We start from the raw sequence: 18,936 nt of genomic DNA, 5'->3' as shown, positions 1-18,936 counted from the left end.
TCCACTGAACAACTAAGGCAATTAAACTGAGTGAGTGAGTTAAGTATTACGCCACCCTCAGCAATATTCCAGCTATATGGCGGTGATCTGTAAATAATCAAGTCTGAACCAGACAATCCAGTGATCAACAAGCGTGAGTTTGTTGCAGGCAAACCTTTCACTTATGATGTTTGCGATGATTCAAGTCAGAGAGCCTTACAACCCGATCAGCCGATGCTTATCATGAAAGGCAAAAGTCAGGATGAGGTAGTCAGTCTCACTGACCTGGTTGATGCAGGTCATTCATTACATAGATCGATGCTTGCTATGTCACCCACTGGATTCCCTGATTCAGACTTGTTTACAGAAATTTCATATAGCTGGAAAATTGCTGAGTGCTGCATTATACAACACCCAAACAAACTGACAACCTGATCCAATTCCGTAATCTCTCTTGGAGTACTGGCTCTATGCTCACCCTTCTCCCAGCAGCCGATGAAATTGTACATATGTAGTTTATTATATGACCATGTTAACTAGACGATATTGTTTCAGCTTGAGATACACAACTACTTGAATAGCAAACAAACTGTCAATATGAATCTTAAATGCAAAATATGTGGGTGTGAGTGCAGGTCATCAGATGGTAGAAACAGGCAGGGCCAGCTGGTTCTGCTCTGCTGTCATATGTTTTGCAAATACAAAATTGTTTATGTTGTTTTACAAGATTTCAGCATGTTTACAATAAGCAGTCAAATTTTAAGTTAGCTGAGCAGGTTTTTGTATTTAACATTAATCATTTTCAATAAATATTTAACTCAAGTTACATTTACGCTACTTTTTAGCTGTTTTATGTTAAACAGTACATCCAGCCAGGATCCAAGCATGGACTCTGTTCATGCAAGTAGTTCCATGACAACTAATGGAGATTGTGTAGTTCAAATTTGATCTATTGTAGACTGCAATTCCAAGCACTTATGCAACACTTGTGAGTCAGACCAGAGCCAAAATCCTCAATTAGATGTTAAATAAAACTGGTTCAGGTAATGCTGTCGTTTATGGATGTGAAAAACATTCGTTGAACAACAGTACTAATGTATTAAACATGCTTCACTTCAGTCAGTATTTAATATATTTTTATCAAGTTCACCAACAACTTCATGTCAGATATTTTTTATTCATTTATTTAAAATCTTTTTTAAAACCAAGCTATGAAATTAGTTGTCAGAAATCAGTTGAGCATAAAATGCAAAAAGTATGTTGTATCCATTTGGAGATGTGACTAGCCTGCAATGACCAATGACCAGTCATGACAAGTATCACCAGTCATGTAACAAGTATCCCTAGCGCAAAAGTCGCTAACACAAATTATCTCCCTTCTTTCTATCCAATCAGAACACCTGTTAAATGATTAGATTCAACTTGGTAGAAATTGCTCCAGACAAAAAGTCTTGTGTTCCTGCTGCTCAGTATATTATATGTAATGCCTGAGTTTTTGGATTGATAATTTAGAACATTATTATGACTAAATTATTTTGGATCTTGTAAAATTATTTTATATTATATCATAAGATGTCATGACAGAGTTGCGTGAGGAAGAACAGTAACAGTCATTCAGTCACTGTCAGTGTAGCCATCAGATTCACTGTTCTAAGCCAGTTAGAACATTATTATGACCTCATCATTCTGTTTCTCAGCTGAAGTCATTCAGTTGTGCTCACTGTTCAAACAGCAATCAGCTGAATCTTCAATATGCATTTGCATTGGGTGCAAGTTGTGTGAAGTTGCACTTTGCAGTTTTAGGTTGCACCAGTGCATCTGCAAGTTCTAAATCCTTAAATCGAGCCCTGTGTTCGTATGGTATATTCTGCAAGGCAAACACAGCAATACAGCAATATAGCATCCACATGGACTTGTTGCAGTTGTATTGGTTATTTCTCTGTATTGTAAAGAAGATTTTTCTCAGGAATATAGATATAAACTTCAGGGAGAATATGGAATGTCCTGGGGCCTTGTACTTTAGGAATACTTAAAGTGGCATGCCTGATTTTTAATGATTTAACAGTAAGCCATTGACATGGATTCCTAGAATTGTATGTAGTCTTTTTTTAGTTCTGTATTTTGTAAGGACCTATTTTCCAGTTGTGAAAAAACATTACCATTTATTATGTAACGCTTGGTGAATAGAGTGCCATATTCCACTCACCTAGTCTACATGAGCAGCTAATGAGGCACAATGCACCAAATATTGGCTAATTTATATCTCTTGGGTCAGTACACCCTCCCTGGATGAACCTCACTGCCTGGCTCAACAGGAGAACACCCCAACTGGCAGCCAGGTTAAAGTCATTCCAGCTTGTAGCCTCTTTTTCAAATGGGAGCCTGTTACGTTTTGATGTGCCCAATGACTACTTTCTGCATAGACTGAAAATACTACAATTATCACTGCCAGGGATATTACTTTAAACCTGTGTATAGCATCACTACCCACAGGCCAAGTAATCCGCCTTTCAGGGATGGCTTACCTAAGAAAAAACAAACAACGGAACCAACTGCTAGATCATTCATGCTTTTAATTACTTAGCTGTCAAATTTAACTTAGAGAGGCATTTTAATTGAAATAAATGAGAAGACAGCTGCTTTCCTACATGCTTCAGGTTGCAAGACTGATCACTGAGAGTTTGTTTTAAAACCGCTCTCATTGTTTTCTCTTGGAGAACGTACTGACCCCATATCTGTGAAACACTGGAAACGTTTAAAGTTTGACAGCTGCAGGGGGTGTGAAACACTGACAGAGTCTTACCTGTGATGTGCTGTTTTTAGATTAGTTTCACAAGAGGAAATACCACTTTGTCTTCTTGTTTTGGAATTAGTTTTTTCTGTTTGTTTGATATGAGGCCCGTGGTATGTGATTTGAAAAAGAGTGTTAAACCTGTAAGATCCCCTACAGAGCCCTGACAACAAGAGTTGCTTGTGTAGCATGTTTTTAGAACATGTCTGTTGAACATGTTAAATGGCCAATAGGGTTGCAGTTGGATTATAAATCACCTACTTTTTTAAATCAGTAATTATAAATACTATATACTTCCTTGAAAAACCTTATGGCCACTAATATCAATCACCAAAAAATGTGAACTTATTTCAATTCAGAATCATTCTGCAGCAGCTCTTTTGGGTAGAATAACACTTGCTTGTTCCATGAGGATACTTTGCTCAGTGTTCTTGCAGATAGTAGGGTGAAATTATATGGCTGTTGAGCGTTTAGTGGTGTGTTATCTTGTAAACCAGGATGATACGGTGACCACCAGATAGAGCCATGTCTTTGATCCAGACAAGGATCAGATGACTCCACAACATTAACACAGACTTACATTTGTAGCATTTAATTGCTTTGTGAACACCATCCAGTTGTATTTTGAGACCTCTTTTTTTAACATTAGGTTTACAGATTGTTCTTACAAATTCAAAGGTCCATAGGTGGAGTTTAGGTTAAAATAGAATTTAAACAACACCTGAAAAGTATTGTTGGTCAGCAGAAATACAAAACAACAGGATAACTATTTTCAGAGATACAAATCGGTTGGTTTTTTCTCTTCCCATATTGGCCTAGGTCGGTTTCAATTTAATTGAATTAGCTAATAGCTTTGACAGTCAAATTTTTGGTCTATTCCACATTTGCCAAATGTTAGTTAATTATATCCATAGCCAAAAATATTGTATAAAACACACCTAACTGTTGAGTTTGTGGTATGAAGGCATTATGCTCATGCTATTGACCACTGGTTGCCTGGTCCATTCATGTCATTATGGAGATAGTGATGATGTGCTGTTGGTGACACCATTAGACACAGGGTCTATGTCAATATGTTGGTATGTCAATATTTGTATTTGAATTTAAGAGCAATTCTGGAATCTGTGAGAATTCCTGACATCGTTTGAACCCAATGACTCTGTGTCTTTTGTTTCCACCTTACCACTGGGACAGGAACTTGATAACTTGATATAAAGTTTGTGTTAGAGTCATGCCATTGGATTCCTCATACGAACATCTGAGAAAAAAAATGGAAGGAAAAAATATCTTCCGTGTATGAAACATATTTCCTCCCAGGACAAGCAGGCTTCAGTCATGTATGACATTTATCGTGTAGCCCAAGGCCGTCCAATCCACATGCATGACTCCCATGTGTCCTTGAGGTGGTTGTCCAGAATATCAACACTGTGTCACATGGTCTTACAAATATTGGTAATCAGGCCAAAACGAATAAATGGCTTGTTTACTTTACCATGGTAACTTGACAAATTCAGCATGCACAATACTACTCAAACTTCTCAAAACATATTTCTCCTCCGAGTGTTTTTATAATTGATAGGAGGTATGATGATGGCCATTTTTGGTCGAAACAAACTACCAGACTTGGCGGAAAAAGTCCATGGTCACTGACTTTCATACAGTTAGCTTTGCAATTGATCATCATGATGCAGCAATCACAGCAATATAATGAGGCTTCATTGCATTAGAACTCATTCCTAAGCAACAGTTGGTACTTGCTGCTTCTCAGCACTGGAGGGGCGGAGCGGTAGCCTTGTTGTTAAAGCATTCGCTGGCCATGCTGAAGACCCGGGTTCGATTCCCCACATGGGTACAATGTGTGGAGCCCATTTCTGGTGTCCTCTGCCGTGATATTGCTGGAATATTGCTAAAAGTGGTATAAAACTAAACTCACTCACTCTCAGCACTGGAACTTGCACTGTGATCGTCTTGTGAAGAGATGGAAGATAACAGCCTCTTTCATGCACAGTTATCCTTGGCAGTTGCTACCCATGATGCAGAGATGCCAACCTCTACGATTTTATCGTAGTGGCTACGAATTTTAGTCTTAAACTATGCCAATACAATTGCACTAGAAATTCTACGAAATTTTAAGAAAACTCATTAAAATTCGGATATGTAGACAAAAACAATTTGAGGTATTTGAAATTAAAGCTTCACTCTTGATTAGTGTCATATTATCTTTCTCAGAATCCATCATGATTTTAATCATTTAGTTGACTTCTAATTTGATGGTCAAACTACTAAGTTTGATCCTTGAAACTACTATTTGTAACACTTTGGGGTCGGCATCTCTGATGATGAATTATTGACAGAAGCTGAGATACCAGATGGCTAAGATGGAGATGTAGTCATGGACAGTTTGGTAAATCAAGATGAGGCCAAACTACTTATTTGAAATGGTTTACAGAGATCAACTCGTTCTAACTTAATGAAAATCAGAAGGTCAGTCATACATACTGCAAAATGTCTTATTCAAAACTGTGCATACAACATCTTAAAAAGCCAAGAAAATCAGGGTGCCATTGTACAAAACAACCTTAGCGCTAAGAGCATCGTACGGCTATGTTACGGTTAGGGAATTTCGATCATCTTGAGGCTAAGATTGCTTTGTACAGCGAACCCCAGTTTTGTACATTCTTGACTCGTGGGAATACAGTGAACCCTAGATTCAACATCCCTCCATGTACCTTCTCTTGGATTCAGTTCAGGATACCCTAGGTTCCCCTGCATTCTTTAGAATTTCTCTACGAACTTCAAACATCGAATAACATGGATAAATAAACTGAGATTTTTATCATTGCACCAGCTCACCTTTGACAATGACTTCGACAATATGTAAACCAACAAATGCAAAAAAATATAGCCTAGCCTGTTGCCATATTCTTGATATTTATGTGGTAGTTTTATGGCCTAGTGGACAGAGCTCTCATTTGTTATGCCAAACACCTTGTTTGACTCCTAGGGGTTCAGCGTGTGAAGGTCATTCTCCATGCATGCTGCCATATATCTTCAATATTGGTGAAATATGAAAGATAGTCGTACGTTAATGTTAATGTATGACACTTGCGACTATCTTAGAGCTAAGAGAGCTTCGAAAATCTAGGCCCAGGATTGTAATTAATAATCCATGAAGTTGGTTCCACATATCCCAGGTGTTAAATTCAAAACCTATATCACTTCCGACTTCCAACTGTGTGTGCTTATTTACTTGTTTCATTACTCAGCAAATAGTTCCCAGCTAATGACTTGGCTCACTGACTGACCAGCAGGCAGAGGGATTAGTTAAGATGTTTTGATTGATGAGCGTGTGCTAGGACTGCTTCCTGTATTCCCTTCTCTCTCTGCGTGATATCGGTCAGCCCAAGCTCACCCATTACATCACACGCACTTGTTGTTTTGACACTCTGAAGAGAAATTTGCATGTTGAATCGACTGTTCGAACATGATCCTATCGCTAAGTGTAAACTAGCCCTGATAATAGATCCATAGTAACTGGCACCTGTCATTCGCTCTCATTTATAACGGTTGCCTGAAGACAAACGGCATATTAGAATGAACAAAAGTGCAACTGTTTTCCTTAATTGTTTGGGGGGAAAAAACCTAATGGGAAAACAAACAAAGGAAAGCTATCAAGTTTTGAAATATTCTTTTGAAATAACTAAGGTAAACAGGGGGGGGGTTATCTAAGGGAAATCTTTCCTGCTTTATTGCCATTTTAATTTTTACATGGACTTTCAACCTTTTTTCCACTCATGGTATAAATCTTCAACACGTCACTGTTTCATTTGTGCAACATACTAAATGTTATGACACTACAAACAGCACACTTTTAGTAGATGTGAAGCAGTGTTGTGAGGTCAGGGCATGTAGACTGCCATGGTAGATGTGTTGTGAGGTCAGGTCAGGGCATGTAGACTGCCATGGTAGATGTGTTGTGAGGTCAGGTCAGGGCATGTAGACTGCCATGATAGATGTGTTGTGAGGTCAGGTCAGGGCATGTAGACTGCCATGGTAGATGTGTTGTCAGGTCAGGGCATGTAGACTACCATGGTAGATGTGTTGTGAGGTCAGGTCATGTAGACTGCCATGGTAGATGTGTTGTGAGGTCAGGTCATGTAGACTGCCATGGTAGATGTGAAGCAGTGTTGTGAGGTCAGGTCATGTAGACTGCCATGGTAGATGTGTTGTGAGGTCAGGTCATGTAGACTGCCATGGTAGATGTGAAGCAGTGTTGTGAGGTCAGGTCATGTAGACTGCCATGGTAGATGTGTTGTGAGGTCAGGTCATGTAGACTGCCATGGTAGATGTGTTGTGAGGTCAGGTCATGTAGACTGCCATGGTAGATGTGTTGTGAGGTCAGGTCATGTAGACTGCCATGGTAGATGTGTTGTGAGGTCAGGTCATGTAGACTGCCATGGTAGATGTGAAGCAGTGTTGTGAGGTCAGGTCATGTAGACTGCCATGGTAGATGTGTTGTGAGGTCAGGTCATGTAGACTGCCATGGTAGATGTGTTGTGAGGTCAGGTCATGTAGACTGCCATGGTAGATGTGTTGTGAGGTCAGGGCATGTAGACTGCCATGGTAGATGTGTTGTGAGGTCAGGTCATGTAGACTGCCATGGTAGATGTGTGTTGTGAGGTCAGGTCATGTAGACTGCCATGGTAGATGTGTTGTGAGGTCAGGTCATGTAGACTGCCATGGTAGATGTGTTGTGAGGTCAGGGCATGTAGACTGCCATGGTACATGTGAAGCAGTGTTGTGAGGTCAGGGCATGTAGACTGCCATGGTAGATGTGTTGTGAGGTCAGGTCATGTAGACTGCCATGGTAGATGTGTTGTGAGGTCAGGGCATGTAGACTGCTATGGTAGATGTGTTGTGAGGTCAGGTCATGTAGACTGCCATGGTAGATGTGTTGTGAGGTCAGGGCATGTAGACTGCCATGGTAGATGTGTTCAGGGCATGTAGACTGCCATGGTAGATGTGAAGCAGTGTTGTGAGGTCAGGTCATGTAGACTGCCATGGTAGATGTGTGTTGTGAGGTCAGGTCATGTAGACTGCCATGGTAGATGTGTTGTGAGGTCAGGTCATGTAGACTGCCATGGTAGATGTGTTGTGAGGTCAGGTCATGTAGACTGCCATGGTAGATGTGTTGTGAGGTCAGGGCATGTAGACTGCCATGGTAGATGTGTGTCATGTAGACTGCCATGGATGTGTTGTGAGGTCAGGTCATGTAGACTGCCATGGTAGATGTGTTGTGAGGTCAGGGCATGTAGACTGCCATGGTAGGTAGTTGTGGGGTCAGGGCATGTAGACTGATGGTCAGTGAAGCATGTTGTGAGGAGGGCATGTGCCATGGTAGATGTGAAGCAGTGTTGTTAGGTCAGGTCATGTAGACTGCCATGGTAGATGTGTTGTGAGGTCAGGTCATGTAGACTGCCATGGTAGATGTGTTGTGAGGTCAGGGCATGTAGACTGCCATGGTACATGTGGTGTTGAGGTCAGGTCATGTAGACTGCCATGGTAGATGTGAAGCAGTGTATATAGGTCAGGTCATCAGACTGCCATGGTAGATGTGTTGTGAGGTCAGGGCATGTAGACTGCCATGGTACTTGTGAAGCAGTGTTGTGAGGTCAGGGCATGTAGACTGCCATGGTAGATGTGAAGCAGTGTTGTGAGGTCAGGGCATGTAGACTGCCATGGTAGATGTGAAGCAGTGTTGTGAGGTCAGGGCATGTAGACTGCCATGGTAGATGTGAAGCAGTGTTGTGAGGTCAGGGCATGTAGACTGCCATGGTAGATGTGAAGCAGTGTTGTGAGGTCAGGGCATGTAGACTGCCATGGTAGATGTGAAGCAGTGTTGTGTGCTGTAATTTTTATGCCAGACAGTTTTTCGTATTTTTTATCACTTGTCAGGCCAACTGATTGGTTAGATTGTGCGAAGAACTTTCTTGGAGTGATGATGAGTCTCCAGATTTACAGTCAGCTTTAACTACAGAAGGACAGAATTCAGTAGGTCCGTTGTTATATATGCTTCAACTACAGAAGGATAGAATTCAGTAGGTCCACTGTTATATATGCTTCAACTACAGGACAGAATTCAGTAGGTCCGTTGTTATATATGCTTCAACTACAGAAGGACAGAATTCAGTAGGTCCGTTGTTATATATGCTTCAACTACAGAAGGATAGAATTCAGTAGGTCCACTGTTATATATGCTTCAACTACAGAAGGACAGAATTCAGTAGGTCCACTGTTATATATGCTTCAACTACAGGACAGAATTCAGTAGGTCCGTTGTTATATATGCTTCAACTACAGAAGGATAGAATTCAGTAGGTCCACTGTTATATATGCTTCAACTACAAGGTCCGCTGTTATATATGCTTCAACTACAGAAGGACAGAATTCAGTAGGTCCGCTGTTATATATGCTTCAACTACAGAAGGACAGAATTCAGTAGGTCCGCTGTTATATTTGCTTCAACTACAGAAGGACAGAATTCAGTAAGTCCACTGTTATATATGCTTCAACTACAGAAGGACAGAATTCAGTAGGTCCGTTGTTATATATGAAAACAATTAATTTCCAAGGGTCCCCAGATTTGTGTTCAGTTGGAACGTCTTCTTCTTTATGATCGAGTGAGGAAGAGATACACGTTTTTTTGTTTTTTTTTTTTTATTTTCACATTTTTATTTCCCAGTACATGTTTACATGACATTATAATTATGAGTAGATATTCACATATACAAGACATACATAAATAGGTAGTATTTCCAGGCTTGGTATAGGGCTTTAGAGATACATGTTGATCAATGTTTACAGTAGTAGAGAACCAGAATCTCACTCTTATAATCACTCGTGTTGTGTGAATTTCACATCATGTGGGTGAGTGTAAAATTTTCAGTCAGTTTTTTCTTTCAGTTTGGTTAAGTGAATGCCAAATTGTGATGTTGAAAACCATCTCTATCCATTACCACGTCCAGCTATTTATGGACATGATGAAAGCACTAACATTCTTAACGGATATCCATACACTTACAAGTAAACCGAAGTGGTTGATATTTAATGTTAATGTTTATGTTGCAGAGCGTGTTGGTGAACCTACTGAAGCCCACGTCAGAGAAGATTGAAGCAATTGTGGTGAGTAGTCAAAGGGGGATAACTCTGTCAACCCTTTCTTCCCAAGAACAGGGCTGGAGCCAGAGTGATGTGTGCGGCGGCTGTAGGCTGTCGGTCCCTCATACCTAGTTAACCTGTAGGAATTAGCTCTGTTGTGCAGCACTTTAAGGATTAAATCAGAAACCACTTAAGGCAGACTAAGTGTTGTCAAGCTCCCAAATAAACAATTTCCGAGGTGAATTATCACAAATCTTACAAATCAGTTTCTGTTCAAGTTTGCCTGTCTTTTCCTTTCTGTCGGTTCTCAACTTTCAAAAGCTGTCTGGACATGGAACAGCATTTGTGACCCATTTCAAACAACTGAACGCTATAGTTATTCTCCAAAGTAGGCCTTCACAGTTTTAATGGCTTGACTGTCAGGGTTAGTGACATTATCTGTCTCAGATCTCTGATTAGACTGCCTGAGATAGTCTTTATAGTTGAAAGGAAATGAACTTTGCTCAGCCGACAAGTTCACTGAAATACAGGAATTTTTCATGATTCTGTTATCAAGTGGGAATCTCTTTATTTTATTGCAGAGGAAAATATTGGATTGATTGACAGATAAGCATTTACTACATATGTTGCATAGATTCATAGATAAGCGTTTATGCAGTGAAGGTGTACATCATCAGATAAGACTTAAATTAGTAGCCCTTGGTGAATGGAATGGTGCTTCCAGGTTTTGCATGAATTGACTGCTGCACCTTCTTGGGCATCTCTAGGGAATCTCATTTGGCATATCTCTTTTATAACTCTGGTAATTGTTGTTGACATACTGATGTATCATGTCAAGTGTCTGGCCATCTTTAAGGTCATCGCCTGAAGATACTAAAACTAAAATTGAAACATTTACTGTAGGTCAGTAAAATTTGATGCATGTCTTCTTAAAGGTGGAGGGACGGTGGGGTAGCCCAGTGGTTAAAGTGTTCACTCATCAGGTTTGATTCTTCACATGGGTGACCGCCTCCGTGGTGTAGTGGTTAGAGCATCCGCCCAGAGAGCGGAAGGTCGCAGGTTCGATCCCCAGCCGCGTCATACCAAAAGATGTTAAACTATGGTATTTGTTGGCCCCTGCCTGGCGTTCGGCATTAATGGGTACAACAAGGACTGGTCGACTCGGAGTCAGTATAATGTGTCTGAGTGAGGTATTCATGCTTCACTGCGGCATGGTATCTCAGTGGGATAGCACTATAAAACCAGCTTTAGTCTGGGCTAGTACAAGCAGCCGCACCTACACATACACACGCATGCACGTCGTCATATGAGCGAAATATTCTCAAGCACGACGTTAAACCCAATTTCACCTCACCTCACCTCCTCACATGGGTACATTGTGTTAAGCCCATATCTGGTGTCCTCTGCTGCGATATTTCTGGAATATTGCTTACAAAGCAGCGTAAAACCCAACTCACTCCAAAAGATAGATGTGAGATTGGAGGTCATAACTTACCTGTGTTTAGGTTCAATGTCATAATTCAGATATTTTATAGATTATGTTGCATTTTTAATAAGCAGCCCATTTCTTCAAATATTTAGTTTTATGCATGTGGTAATTTTGTTCAAATACTGTGTAACTTGTGATGACAGGACACTGTGACCCATGTTCATTGAGGACCATGTGCCTTGTCATTACACTGTGGGTCATTACACAGAGGGACATCATTGTTTCTATACCAAATAGACCTTGGGAATTGGCTTGAAACACTTGACATGCAGTATGTTCAGAGGGACATCATTGTTTCTATACCAAATAGACCTTGGGAATTGGCTTGAAACACTTGACATGCAGTATGTTCAGAGGGACATCATTGTTTCTATACCAAATAGACCTTGGGAATTGGCTTGAAACACTTGACATGCAGTATGTTCAGAAAGTGTTCATTGTATTGGGATGAGTTTGGTGCATATCATCATGAGGCTTGGGTATTGGAGGGCATATCATCATGAGGCTTGGGTATTGAGGGTAAGGATTTGAGGGAACTTCATTGAAGTTAAGAGTAGTTTGTCTTCTTTGTGTGCTGAACGCCTTGATAACAAACTTGGTCAATAAATATTGGAAATTAGAGATTAAACAGCAACAGGCATGATGATGTACCTTTTAAATTGTATTTCATGTTCTGTTAGTATTGTTTTGTTTGCAGGGAATACTCTCTGTATTTTCTGGAAGTAAGCTGGAAATAGCTATCAGCTGTACACACGTTTCTTCCCTATCTACTCTCGATTCAGTTGAACAAGGGTTTTAATGTGATTGTCAGAAACAATAATTTCATCAGGAGTAATTTAGTCCAGATTCATGTTATTTTAATTGCATCTTTGACTGTACTTATTTAAGATAATGATTACCATAAGATAGCACTTTTTGCTGTTGATGAATTATTTTACTTATAGAACAATTTGACCTGTCACCGGCAAGACTCCTGTAGTCATGATAGGGGTGAAAACATTATGTTGACATATAATAGTCAATCAACCACAAATAGAACTTTTTAAAGTCAAAGTATGACAACCGGTACATGTTCATCTATTTCCTATCAAATGAAGTTTGATTTTAATGCATCAGTAGGATTAATCTGAGTGTAGTTGCTTATAAATAAGTTTGGGTTGATACGATCTGCTGATCACTTAACACACTTTCGCTGAAATTAATCTAAACAATAAGGATCAAATTTTGAATAAGATTCATTAAATAGATTACTAATTTAAGTCCAGATACAGTGCATACTATGTTTGTGCAACAACAGGGCCAAATTGCCTAACTTAGCATCTCTGGTGTTACCTGTTCATACCGCTGCCTCTCTGTTTAGATAAAACAAGACAAAGCAAACTCATAATGGCATGTTTTATGTTCATCCCAACCTTCTCAGATTTGCTCTTTTTTAAAAAAAAATATCCACACTGTACTCAGTATATATGCTGTGGATCCACACAGTCCCATATTCTTCTGTTGAAGACATTAAACACCAAAATAACCCATCTTAGCATTTTGCTAAAAAAACATTTGAATAACAGTTTTGTCTTGATATACTTTCAACCATTGTTGCAATAATTTGAAAAGATTTGAAGTGAATTCCATTAAAAGTACCTTAACTCAACTGGTAACACATTTTCCTGTCAGTTTGAAATTCCAGACAATTATTCACAACTATCATTGTTTTATTATTGTAAGCCTTCTGACAGTTTCACTGAATCTCGGTTACAATTTACAGCAACCCACAAAAGAAACTGAATGCTGTGGGTTGTTTCTCAAAGGGAAGAACAAACAACAGAATCGAAATATGGCGTATTTATATCCTTCTTTCAGTGTTTTATTTCGTAATAAACATCAACAACTTACCAATTTAGATCTTAAGAAATCCCCTGATTAAATAAACTCCAATTATTGTGTCAGTTTGTACGAAGTTCAACCCCATCCCCCACCTACTGAAACCGATCTCCCCTGACAGGAACTGCTTCAGGTTTATATTGACTGTAATAATTAACAACAGACCCCTGGTGTTGGGAAGGTGTTAAATAGGTGTTACACATACAGGCAGGTTGACAGAATGCCAACCATTACAGAGGTGGTGTAAGTTTGAAATGTCAAGCCGTGTACAGGTTCGTCTTCTCACAAAGTTGAATACAACTCCCTGAATGCCTGGTTGGGTCTCTGTTGGAGGGTTTACACTTCAAAGTTGCAGTAATGTAACAGTAAATTACACATATTTTGACAGACTGATAAGAAAATTGTGACCTTCTGCCTAACAATGATATAGTAATATATATTGTTGATTGTCGGTGCAGACTTGCCTTGTTTTGTTCTGCTGGAGTCTGTCAGTGTTATCTTTGTGGAAGATACATCAACTTGAAGCCCTTGTATGTTCCCAGCTTTGAAGGTTATTTATATTTAAAACAATGAGTTCCACATTTTCAGTTGAGTGTAAAATGATTTTTATTGGTTTTTATGTTGTTAGTTTGAAAGATATGCCCAGCTGAAATAGCTAATGGATTCAACCTTAGAGGAGGATGCTCTTTGTAGCTCTTTTGCATCATACTTACCCATGCACTCACAAACACACTCACCCACTCACTTATCAACACGCTCATCCACTCACTCACTCACTCACTCACCTACTCACTCACCCACACACTCACCCACACACTCACTCACCCACACACTTATCCACTCACTGACTCACTCACTCCATGGTTTCAGTAATGTTCCAGAAATTTTCTTGAGAAACTATACACCCAAGCATAATACACAGTCCTCTCTAGGGGATCCAGTATTTTAGGTAGAAAAAATAATTGGAGTATTATGTTTCAACACTCACAGAAGTTGACTTAAGGTTCTTTCATCATGTAATATCAAGCTTAAAAGATATTGTCTTGTATGGCCCTTCTGAAATATACGTTTATAATGTCTTGTTCCTGTCAGGCTCTTCTAGTATCTTATATTGATGATCATGTTACACACCTAACGGTGTGGGTCTGATGTATGAAGCCCATTTGTGGTGTCTCCCATTGCTGGAATATTGCTAGAAGCGGCATAAAACCAAACTCATAAAACCAAACTCACTCACTCACTCACTCACTCACTCACTCACTCACTCACTCACTCACTCACCCACCCACCTAAGTGTGACTCCATACACAAGGAGTGTCTTTGTGTCATGTATTACTGTCCCTCCCCTCACCCATCACCTCTTCTCGCCATCTTCTTAATTATCTTTAATTATGTTGTATATTACTCATTTATTTCCTTGTCTATTCCAGGGATTCCGTGAGAAGAACCGAACCAGCCCTTTCTTCAACCACTTGTCCACAGTCAGCGAGTCTGTTTCTGCATTGGGATGGGTGTCTGTGGTGAGTGTCCTTATTTTGTTGCCATTCCCAACTCCCTCTAAACAAAGATTTAGCTAAGAAACTGATCTACAAGATGTGAAGTTTATTTTATTTCAGAAGAAAATTATTATGCAAACGTGAATTTGTGCATACATAAATATATCATGAAGTAATATGTTAAGCCCATCTCTGGGGTTTCCCGCCATGATATTCCTGGAATATTGCCAAAAGCGGCGTAAAACCCAACTCGCTCACTGTACTTCTTCACTGAGAGGGGCAGTGGGGTAGTCTAGTGGTTAAGCGTTTGCTCGTCATGCCGAGAACCCGGGTTTGATTCCCCAAATAGGTACAATGTGTGAAACCCATTTTTGGTGTCCCCCGCCTTGATTTTGCTGGAATATTGCTAAAAGCGGCGTAAAACTAAACTCACTCACTGTACTCCTTAGGGGCAGTGGGGTAGCCAAGTGGTTAAAGCATTCGCTCGTCACGCCGAAGACCCGGGTTTGATTCCCCACATGGGTACAATATGTGAAGCCCATTTCTGGTGTCCCCTGCCGTGATATTGCTGGAATATTGCTAAAAGCGGCGTAAAACTAAACTCACTCACCCACTCCTTAACTGAGATGATGATTTTTTTGGTCGCAGTATTAATGGAAACAGACATGGTAGAGATGGTTTTCAACATGACAATTTGGCATTCACTTACCCAAACTGAAAGGAGACTGTTCATATTATCAGCCACTTATTTGACTTGCCCAAGCTTGAATATTTTCAGGTAACTGAAACTAAGTTAAGTGTGAATTTTGCTGTCAGTTTTTCAAGAAATGCAAATTGTATTATGTTTGTGTTTCAGTCACCGGCCCCAGGGCCCTTCGTCAAGGAGATGTCCGATGCTGGAATGTTCTTTGGGAACAGGGTGCTGAAGGAGTTCAAGGAGAAGTGAGTACTACCCTTTATCAGAAACCTGTGCTTGGTGGTTTGTAGAGCGGATGCTTGTATAATCTGAATTTTCTGGGATCACTTGAGGTTTTTCTGTAAACTCATGGTAAAAATAATTATTCCCTCATCATACCAAGGGACCAGTGTTGTAGTTTTGACAGTTTTACTATTTTCATGCCCTGATTCATGACAGTAATATTTTATTTCATAAACAAGACCTCAATGTTTTTGTTGATTCCTGTGAAAATAAGATATTTGTCACAGCCAACTTTTAGCATGATCCAAGTTGCCTTGGCTGTATTGGTAATTGTTTCCCTTGGTGTTGTAGGGATCCACAGCATGCTGATTGGATAAAGTCATGGAACATGACTCTGTCTGAGCTACAGGCTTACATCAAGCAGTTCCACACCACAGGCACAGCCTGGAACCCACGGGTCAGTCGTCCTTCATGTACCTCTTGATATCTAGTCTTAGACAAGCCTGAACTCTGTATTAGCAGTATCTAGTAACCAGCTGATCAGACCTTGTACTACAGCAGTATCTAGCAACCAGCTGTTCAGATCTTGTGCTGTAGCAGTATCTAGCATCTAGCTATTCAGACCTTGTACTACAGCAGTGTCTAGCAACCAGCTGTTCAGATCTTGTGCTGCAGCAGTATCTAGCAACCAGCTGATCAGACCTTGTACTACAGCAGTATCTAGCAACCAGCTGATCAGACCTTGTACCACAGCAGTATCTAGCAACCAGCTGTTCAGATCTTGTGCTGTAGCAGTATCTAGCATCTAGCTGTTCAGACCATGTACTACAGCAGTATCTAGCAACCAGCTGATCAGATCTTGTGCAGAGCTGCAGCAGTATCTAGCAACCAGCTGACCTTGTACCACAGCAGTATCTAGCTAGATCAGACCTTGTACTACAGCAGTATCTAGCAACCAGCTGTTCAGATCTTGTGCTGCAGCAGTATCTAGCATCTAGCTGTTCAGACCATGTACTACAGCAGTATCTAGCAACCAGCTGATCAGATCTTGTGCTGCAGCAGTATCTAGCAACCAGCTGATCAGACCTTGTACCACAGCAGTATCTAGCAACCAGCTGATCAGACCTTGTACCACAGCAGTATCTAGCAACCAGCTGATCAGACCTTGTACTACAGCAGTATCTAGCAACCAGCTGATCAGACCTTGTACAACAGCAGTATCTAGCAACCAGCTGATCAGACCTTGTACAACAGCAGTATCTAGCAACCAGCTGATCAGACCTTGTACCACAGCAGTATCTAGCAACCAGCTGATCAGACCTTGTACAACAGCAGTATCTAACCAGCAGAACCAGCTGTATCAGACCTTGTACTACAGCAGTATCTAGCAACCAGCTGATCAGACCTTGTACCACAGCAGTATCTAGCAACCAGCTGATCAGACTTTGTACTACAGCAGTATCTAGTAACCAACCAGACCTTGTACCACAGCAGTATCTAGCAACCAGCTGACCTACCACAGCGGTATCTAGCAACCAGCTGATCAGACTTTGTACTACAGCAGTATCTAGCAACCAGCTGATCAGACCTTGTACTACAGCAGTATCTAGCAACCAGCTGATCAGACCTTGTACAGCAGCAGTATCAGCAACAGCAGTATCTAGCACTACAGCTGTATCAGACCAGCTGATCAGACCTTGTACTACAGCAGTATCTAGCAACCAGCTGATCAGACCTTGTACTACAGCAGTATCTAGCAACCAGCTGATCAGACCTTGTACTACAGCAGTATCTAGCAACCAGCTGATCAGACCTTGTACTACAGCAGTATCTAGCAACCAGCTGATCAGACCTTTGTACAACAGCAGTATCTAGCAACCAGCTGATCAGACCTTGTACTACAGCAACCAGCTGATCAGTGATCAGACCTTGTACTGTATCTAGCAACCAGCTGATCAGAGCAGCAGTATCTAGCAACCAGCTGATCAGACCTTGTACTACAGCAGTATCTAGCAACCAGCTGATCAGACCTTGTACTACAGCAGTATCTAGCAACCAGCAACCAGCTGATCAGACCTTGTACCACAGCAGTATCTAGCAACCAGCTGATCAGACCTTGTGTACACTTCAGCAGCTGATCTACCACAGCGGTATCGCAGCAACCAGCTGATCAGACCTTGTACCACAGCAGTATCTAGCAACCAGCTGATCAGACCTTGTACTACAGCAGTATCTAGCAACCAGCTGATCAGACCTTGTACTACAGCAGTATCTAGCAACCAGCTGATCAGACCTTGTACTACAGCAGTATCTAGCAACCAGCTGATCAGACCTTGTACTACAGCAGTATCTAGCAACCAGCTGATCAGACCTTGTTTTTATTTTAATAAGTAAACTGTTATTCAGTGTTTGTACTGCAGCAATATCCAGTAAAAGTCACAAGAAATTACAGATTTATAAACATAATTTGACATCTGACACCTTGAATGATTCTATTCTGGAGCAATGTTTAGGTCTAGATAGTTGATGCCACGTCTAAGCACCAATCCTTTAAAGACTGTTTGAATGTCACATGCATTTTAACCCTTATTGGCGATATGGAGACTATATATAGCAGAGAGCGTTCTATCTGACAGGCTGTCTGTCCAAGATAGACATTAAAGTATCAGGAATAAATGCAACACTTTCAAATACATCACACAAGATGGATGTTTAATATGTGAATGGCAGAAATGTTTGGCTTCTGCCCAACTTGTAAATTTTGCTAAAAGCTTTATCTTCCATGTGTACTTATATTGTAATTTGGCAGCCGTTAAATGTCAAGTATTGCAGCTTCTAGCTAGGCCAGTTCTGGTTAGAATGAGATGTGACAATGTACAAGCGATTCCACCTGTGGGGCTAATGTTGCTTAGATGTCAGTTCCTGTAACACCTGTCAGTTACTGTCCTCGATGCTGCTTTAAGTGCCGTCCTGTTTAGACCTATGGTAGTCCATGAGTGACATTGGTCTGATCATGGTTGATGTCAACTCTTGAAATCCTGTGGAAGTGACTGCACATAGTTCAGCCAGCTCCTTGGTCCACACACAAACACCTTTTTCACTCATTCACACATTCATTCATCATCTCATAAATCCATTGAAAAGTGCGTTTACTTCATTTGGGGCGGTGGGGTAGCCTAGTGGTTAAAGCATTGGCTCGTCATGCCGAAGACCCGGGTTCGATTCC

The 18,936-nt window shown here is 40.6% G+C and overlaps 1 protein-coding gene across 2 annotated transcripts in view; it reads left to right on the top strand.

The window, feature by feature from the left end:
* LOC124270012 (adenylyl cyclase-associated protein 1-like) overlaps positions 1-18,936 on the top strand; it is a 102,729-nt gene that overhangs the window by 37,614 nt on the left and 46,179 nt on the right. For both annotated transcript variants that reach the window (XM_046705037.1, XM_046705038.1), the window contains exons 5-8: positions 9,899-9,952; positions 14,726-14,815; positions 15,648-15,733; positions 16,062-16,167. In XM_046705037.1, the coding sequence (XP_046560993.1) occupies positions 9,899-9,952; positions 14,726-14,815; positions 15,648-15,733; positions 16,062-16,167 (336 nt within the window). The remainder of the gene's footprint in view (positions 1-9,898; positions 9,953-14,725; positions 14,816-15,647; positions 15,734-16,061; positions 16,168-18,936) is intronic.

This window comes from Haliotis rubra, unplaced genomic scaffold (assembly GCF_003918875.1).
Source record: "Haliotis rubra isolate DU_JTF1 unplaced genomic scaffold, ASM391887v1 Scf149, whole genome shotgun sequence".
NCBI classification, from domain to species: Eukaryota; Metazoa; Mollusca; class Gastropoda; order Lepetellida; family Haliotidae; genus Haliotis; species Haliotis rubra.
Note: the sequence above shows the minus strand (reverse complement) of the source record. Positions and strands in the feature narration are given on the sequence as shown.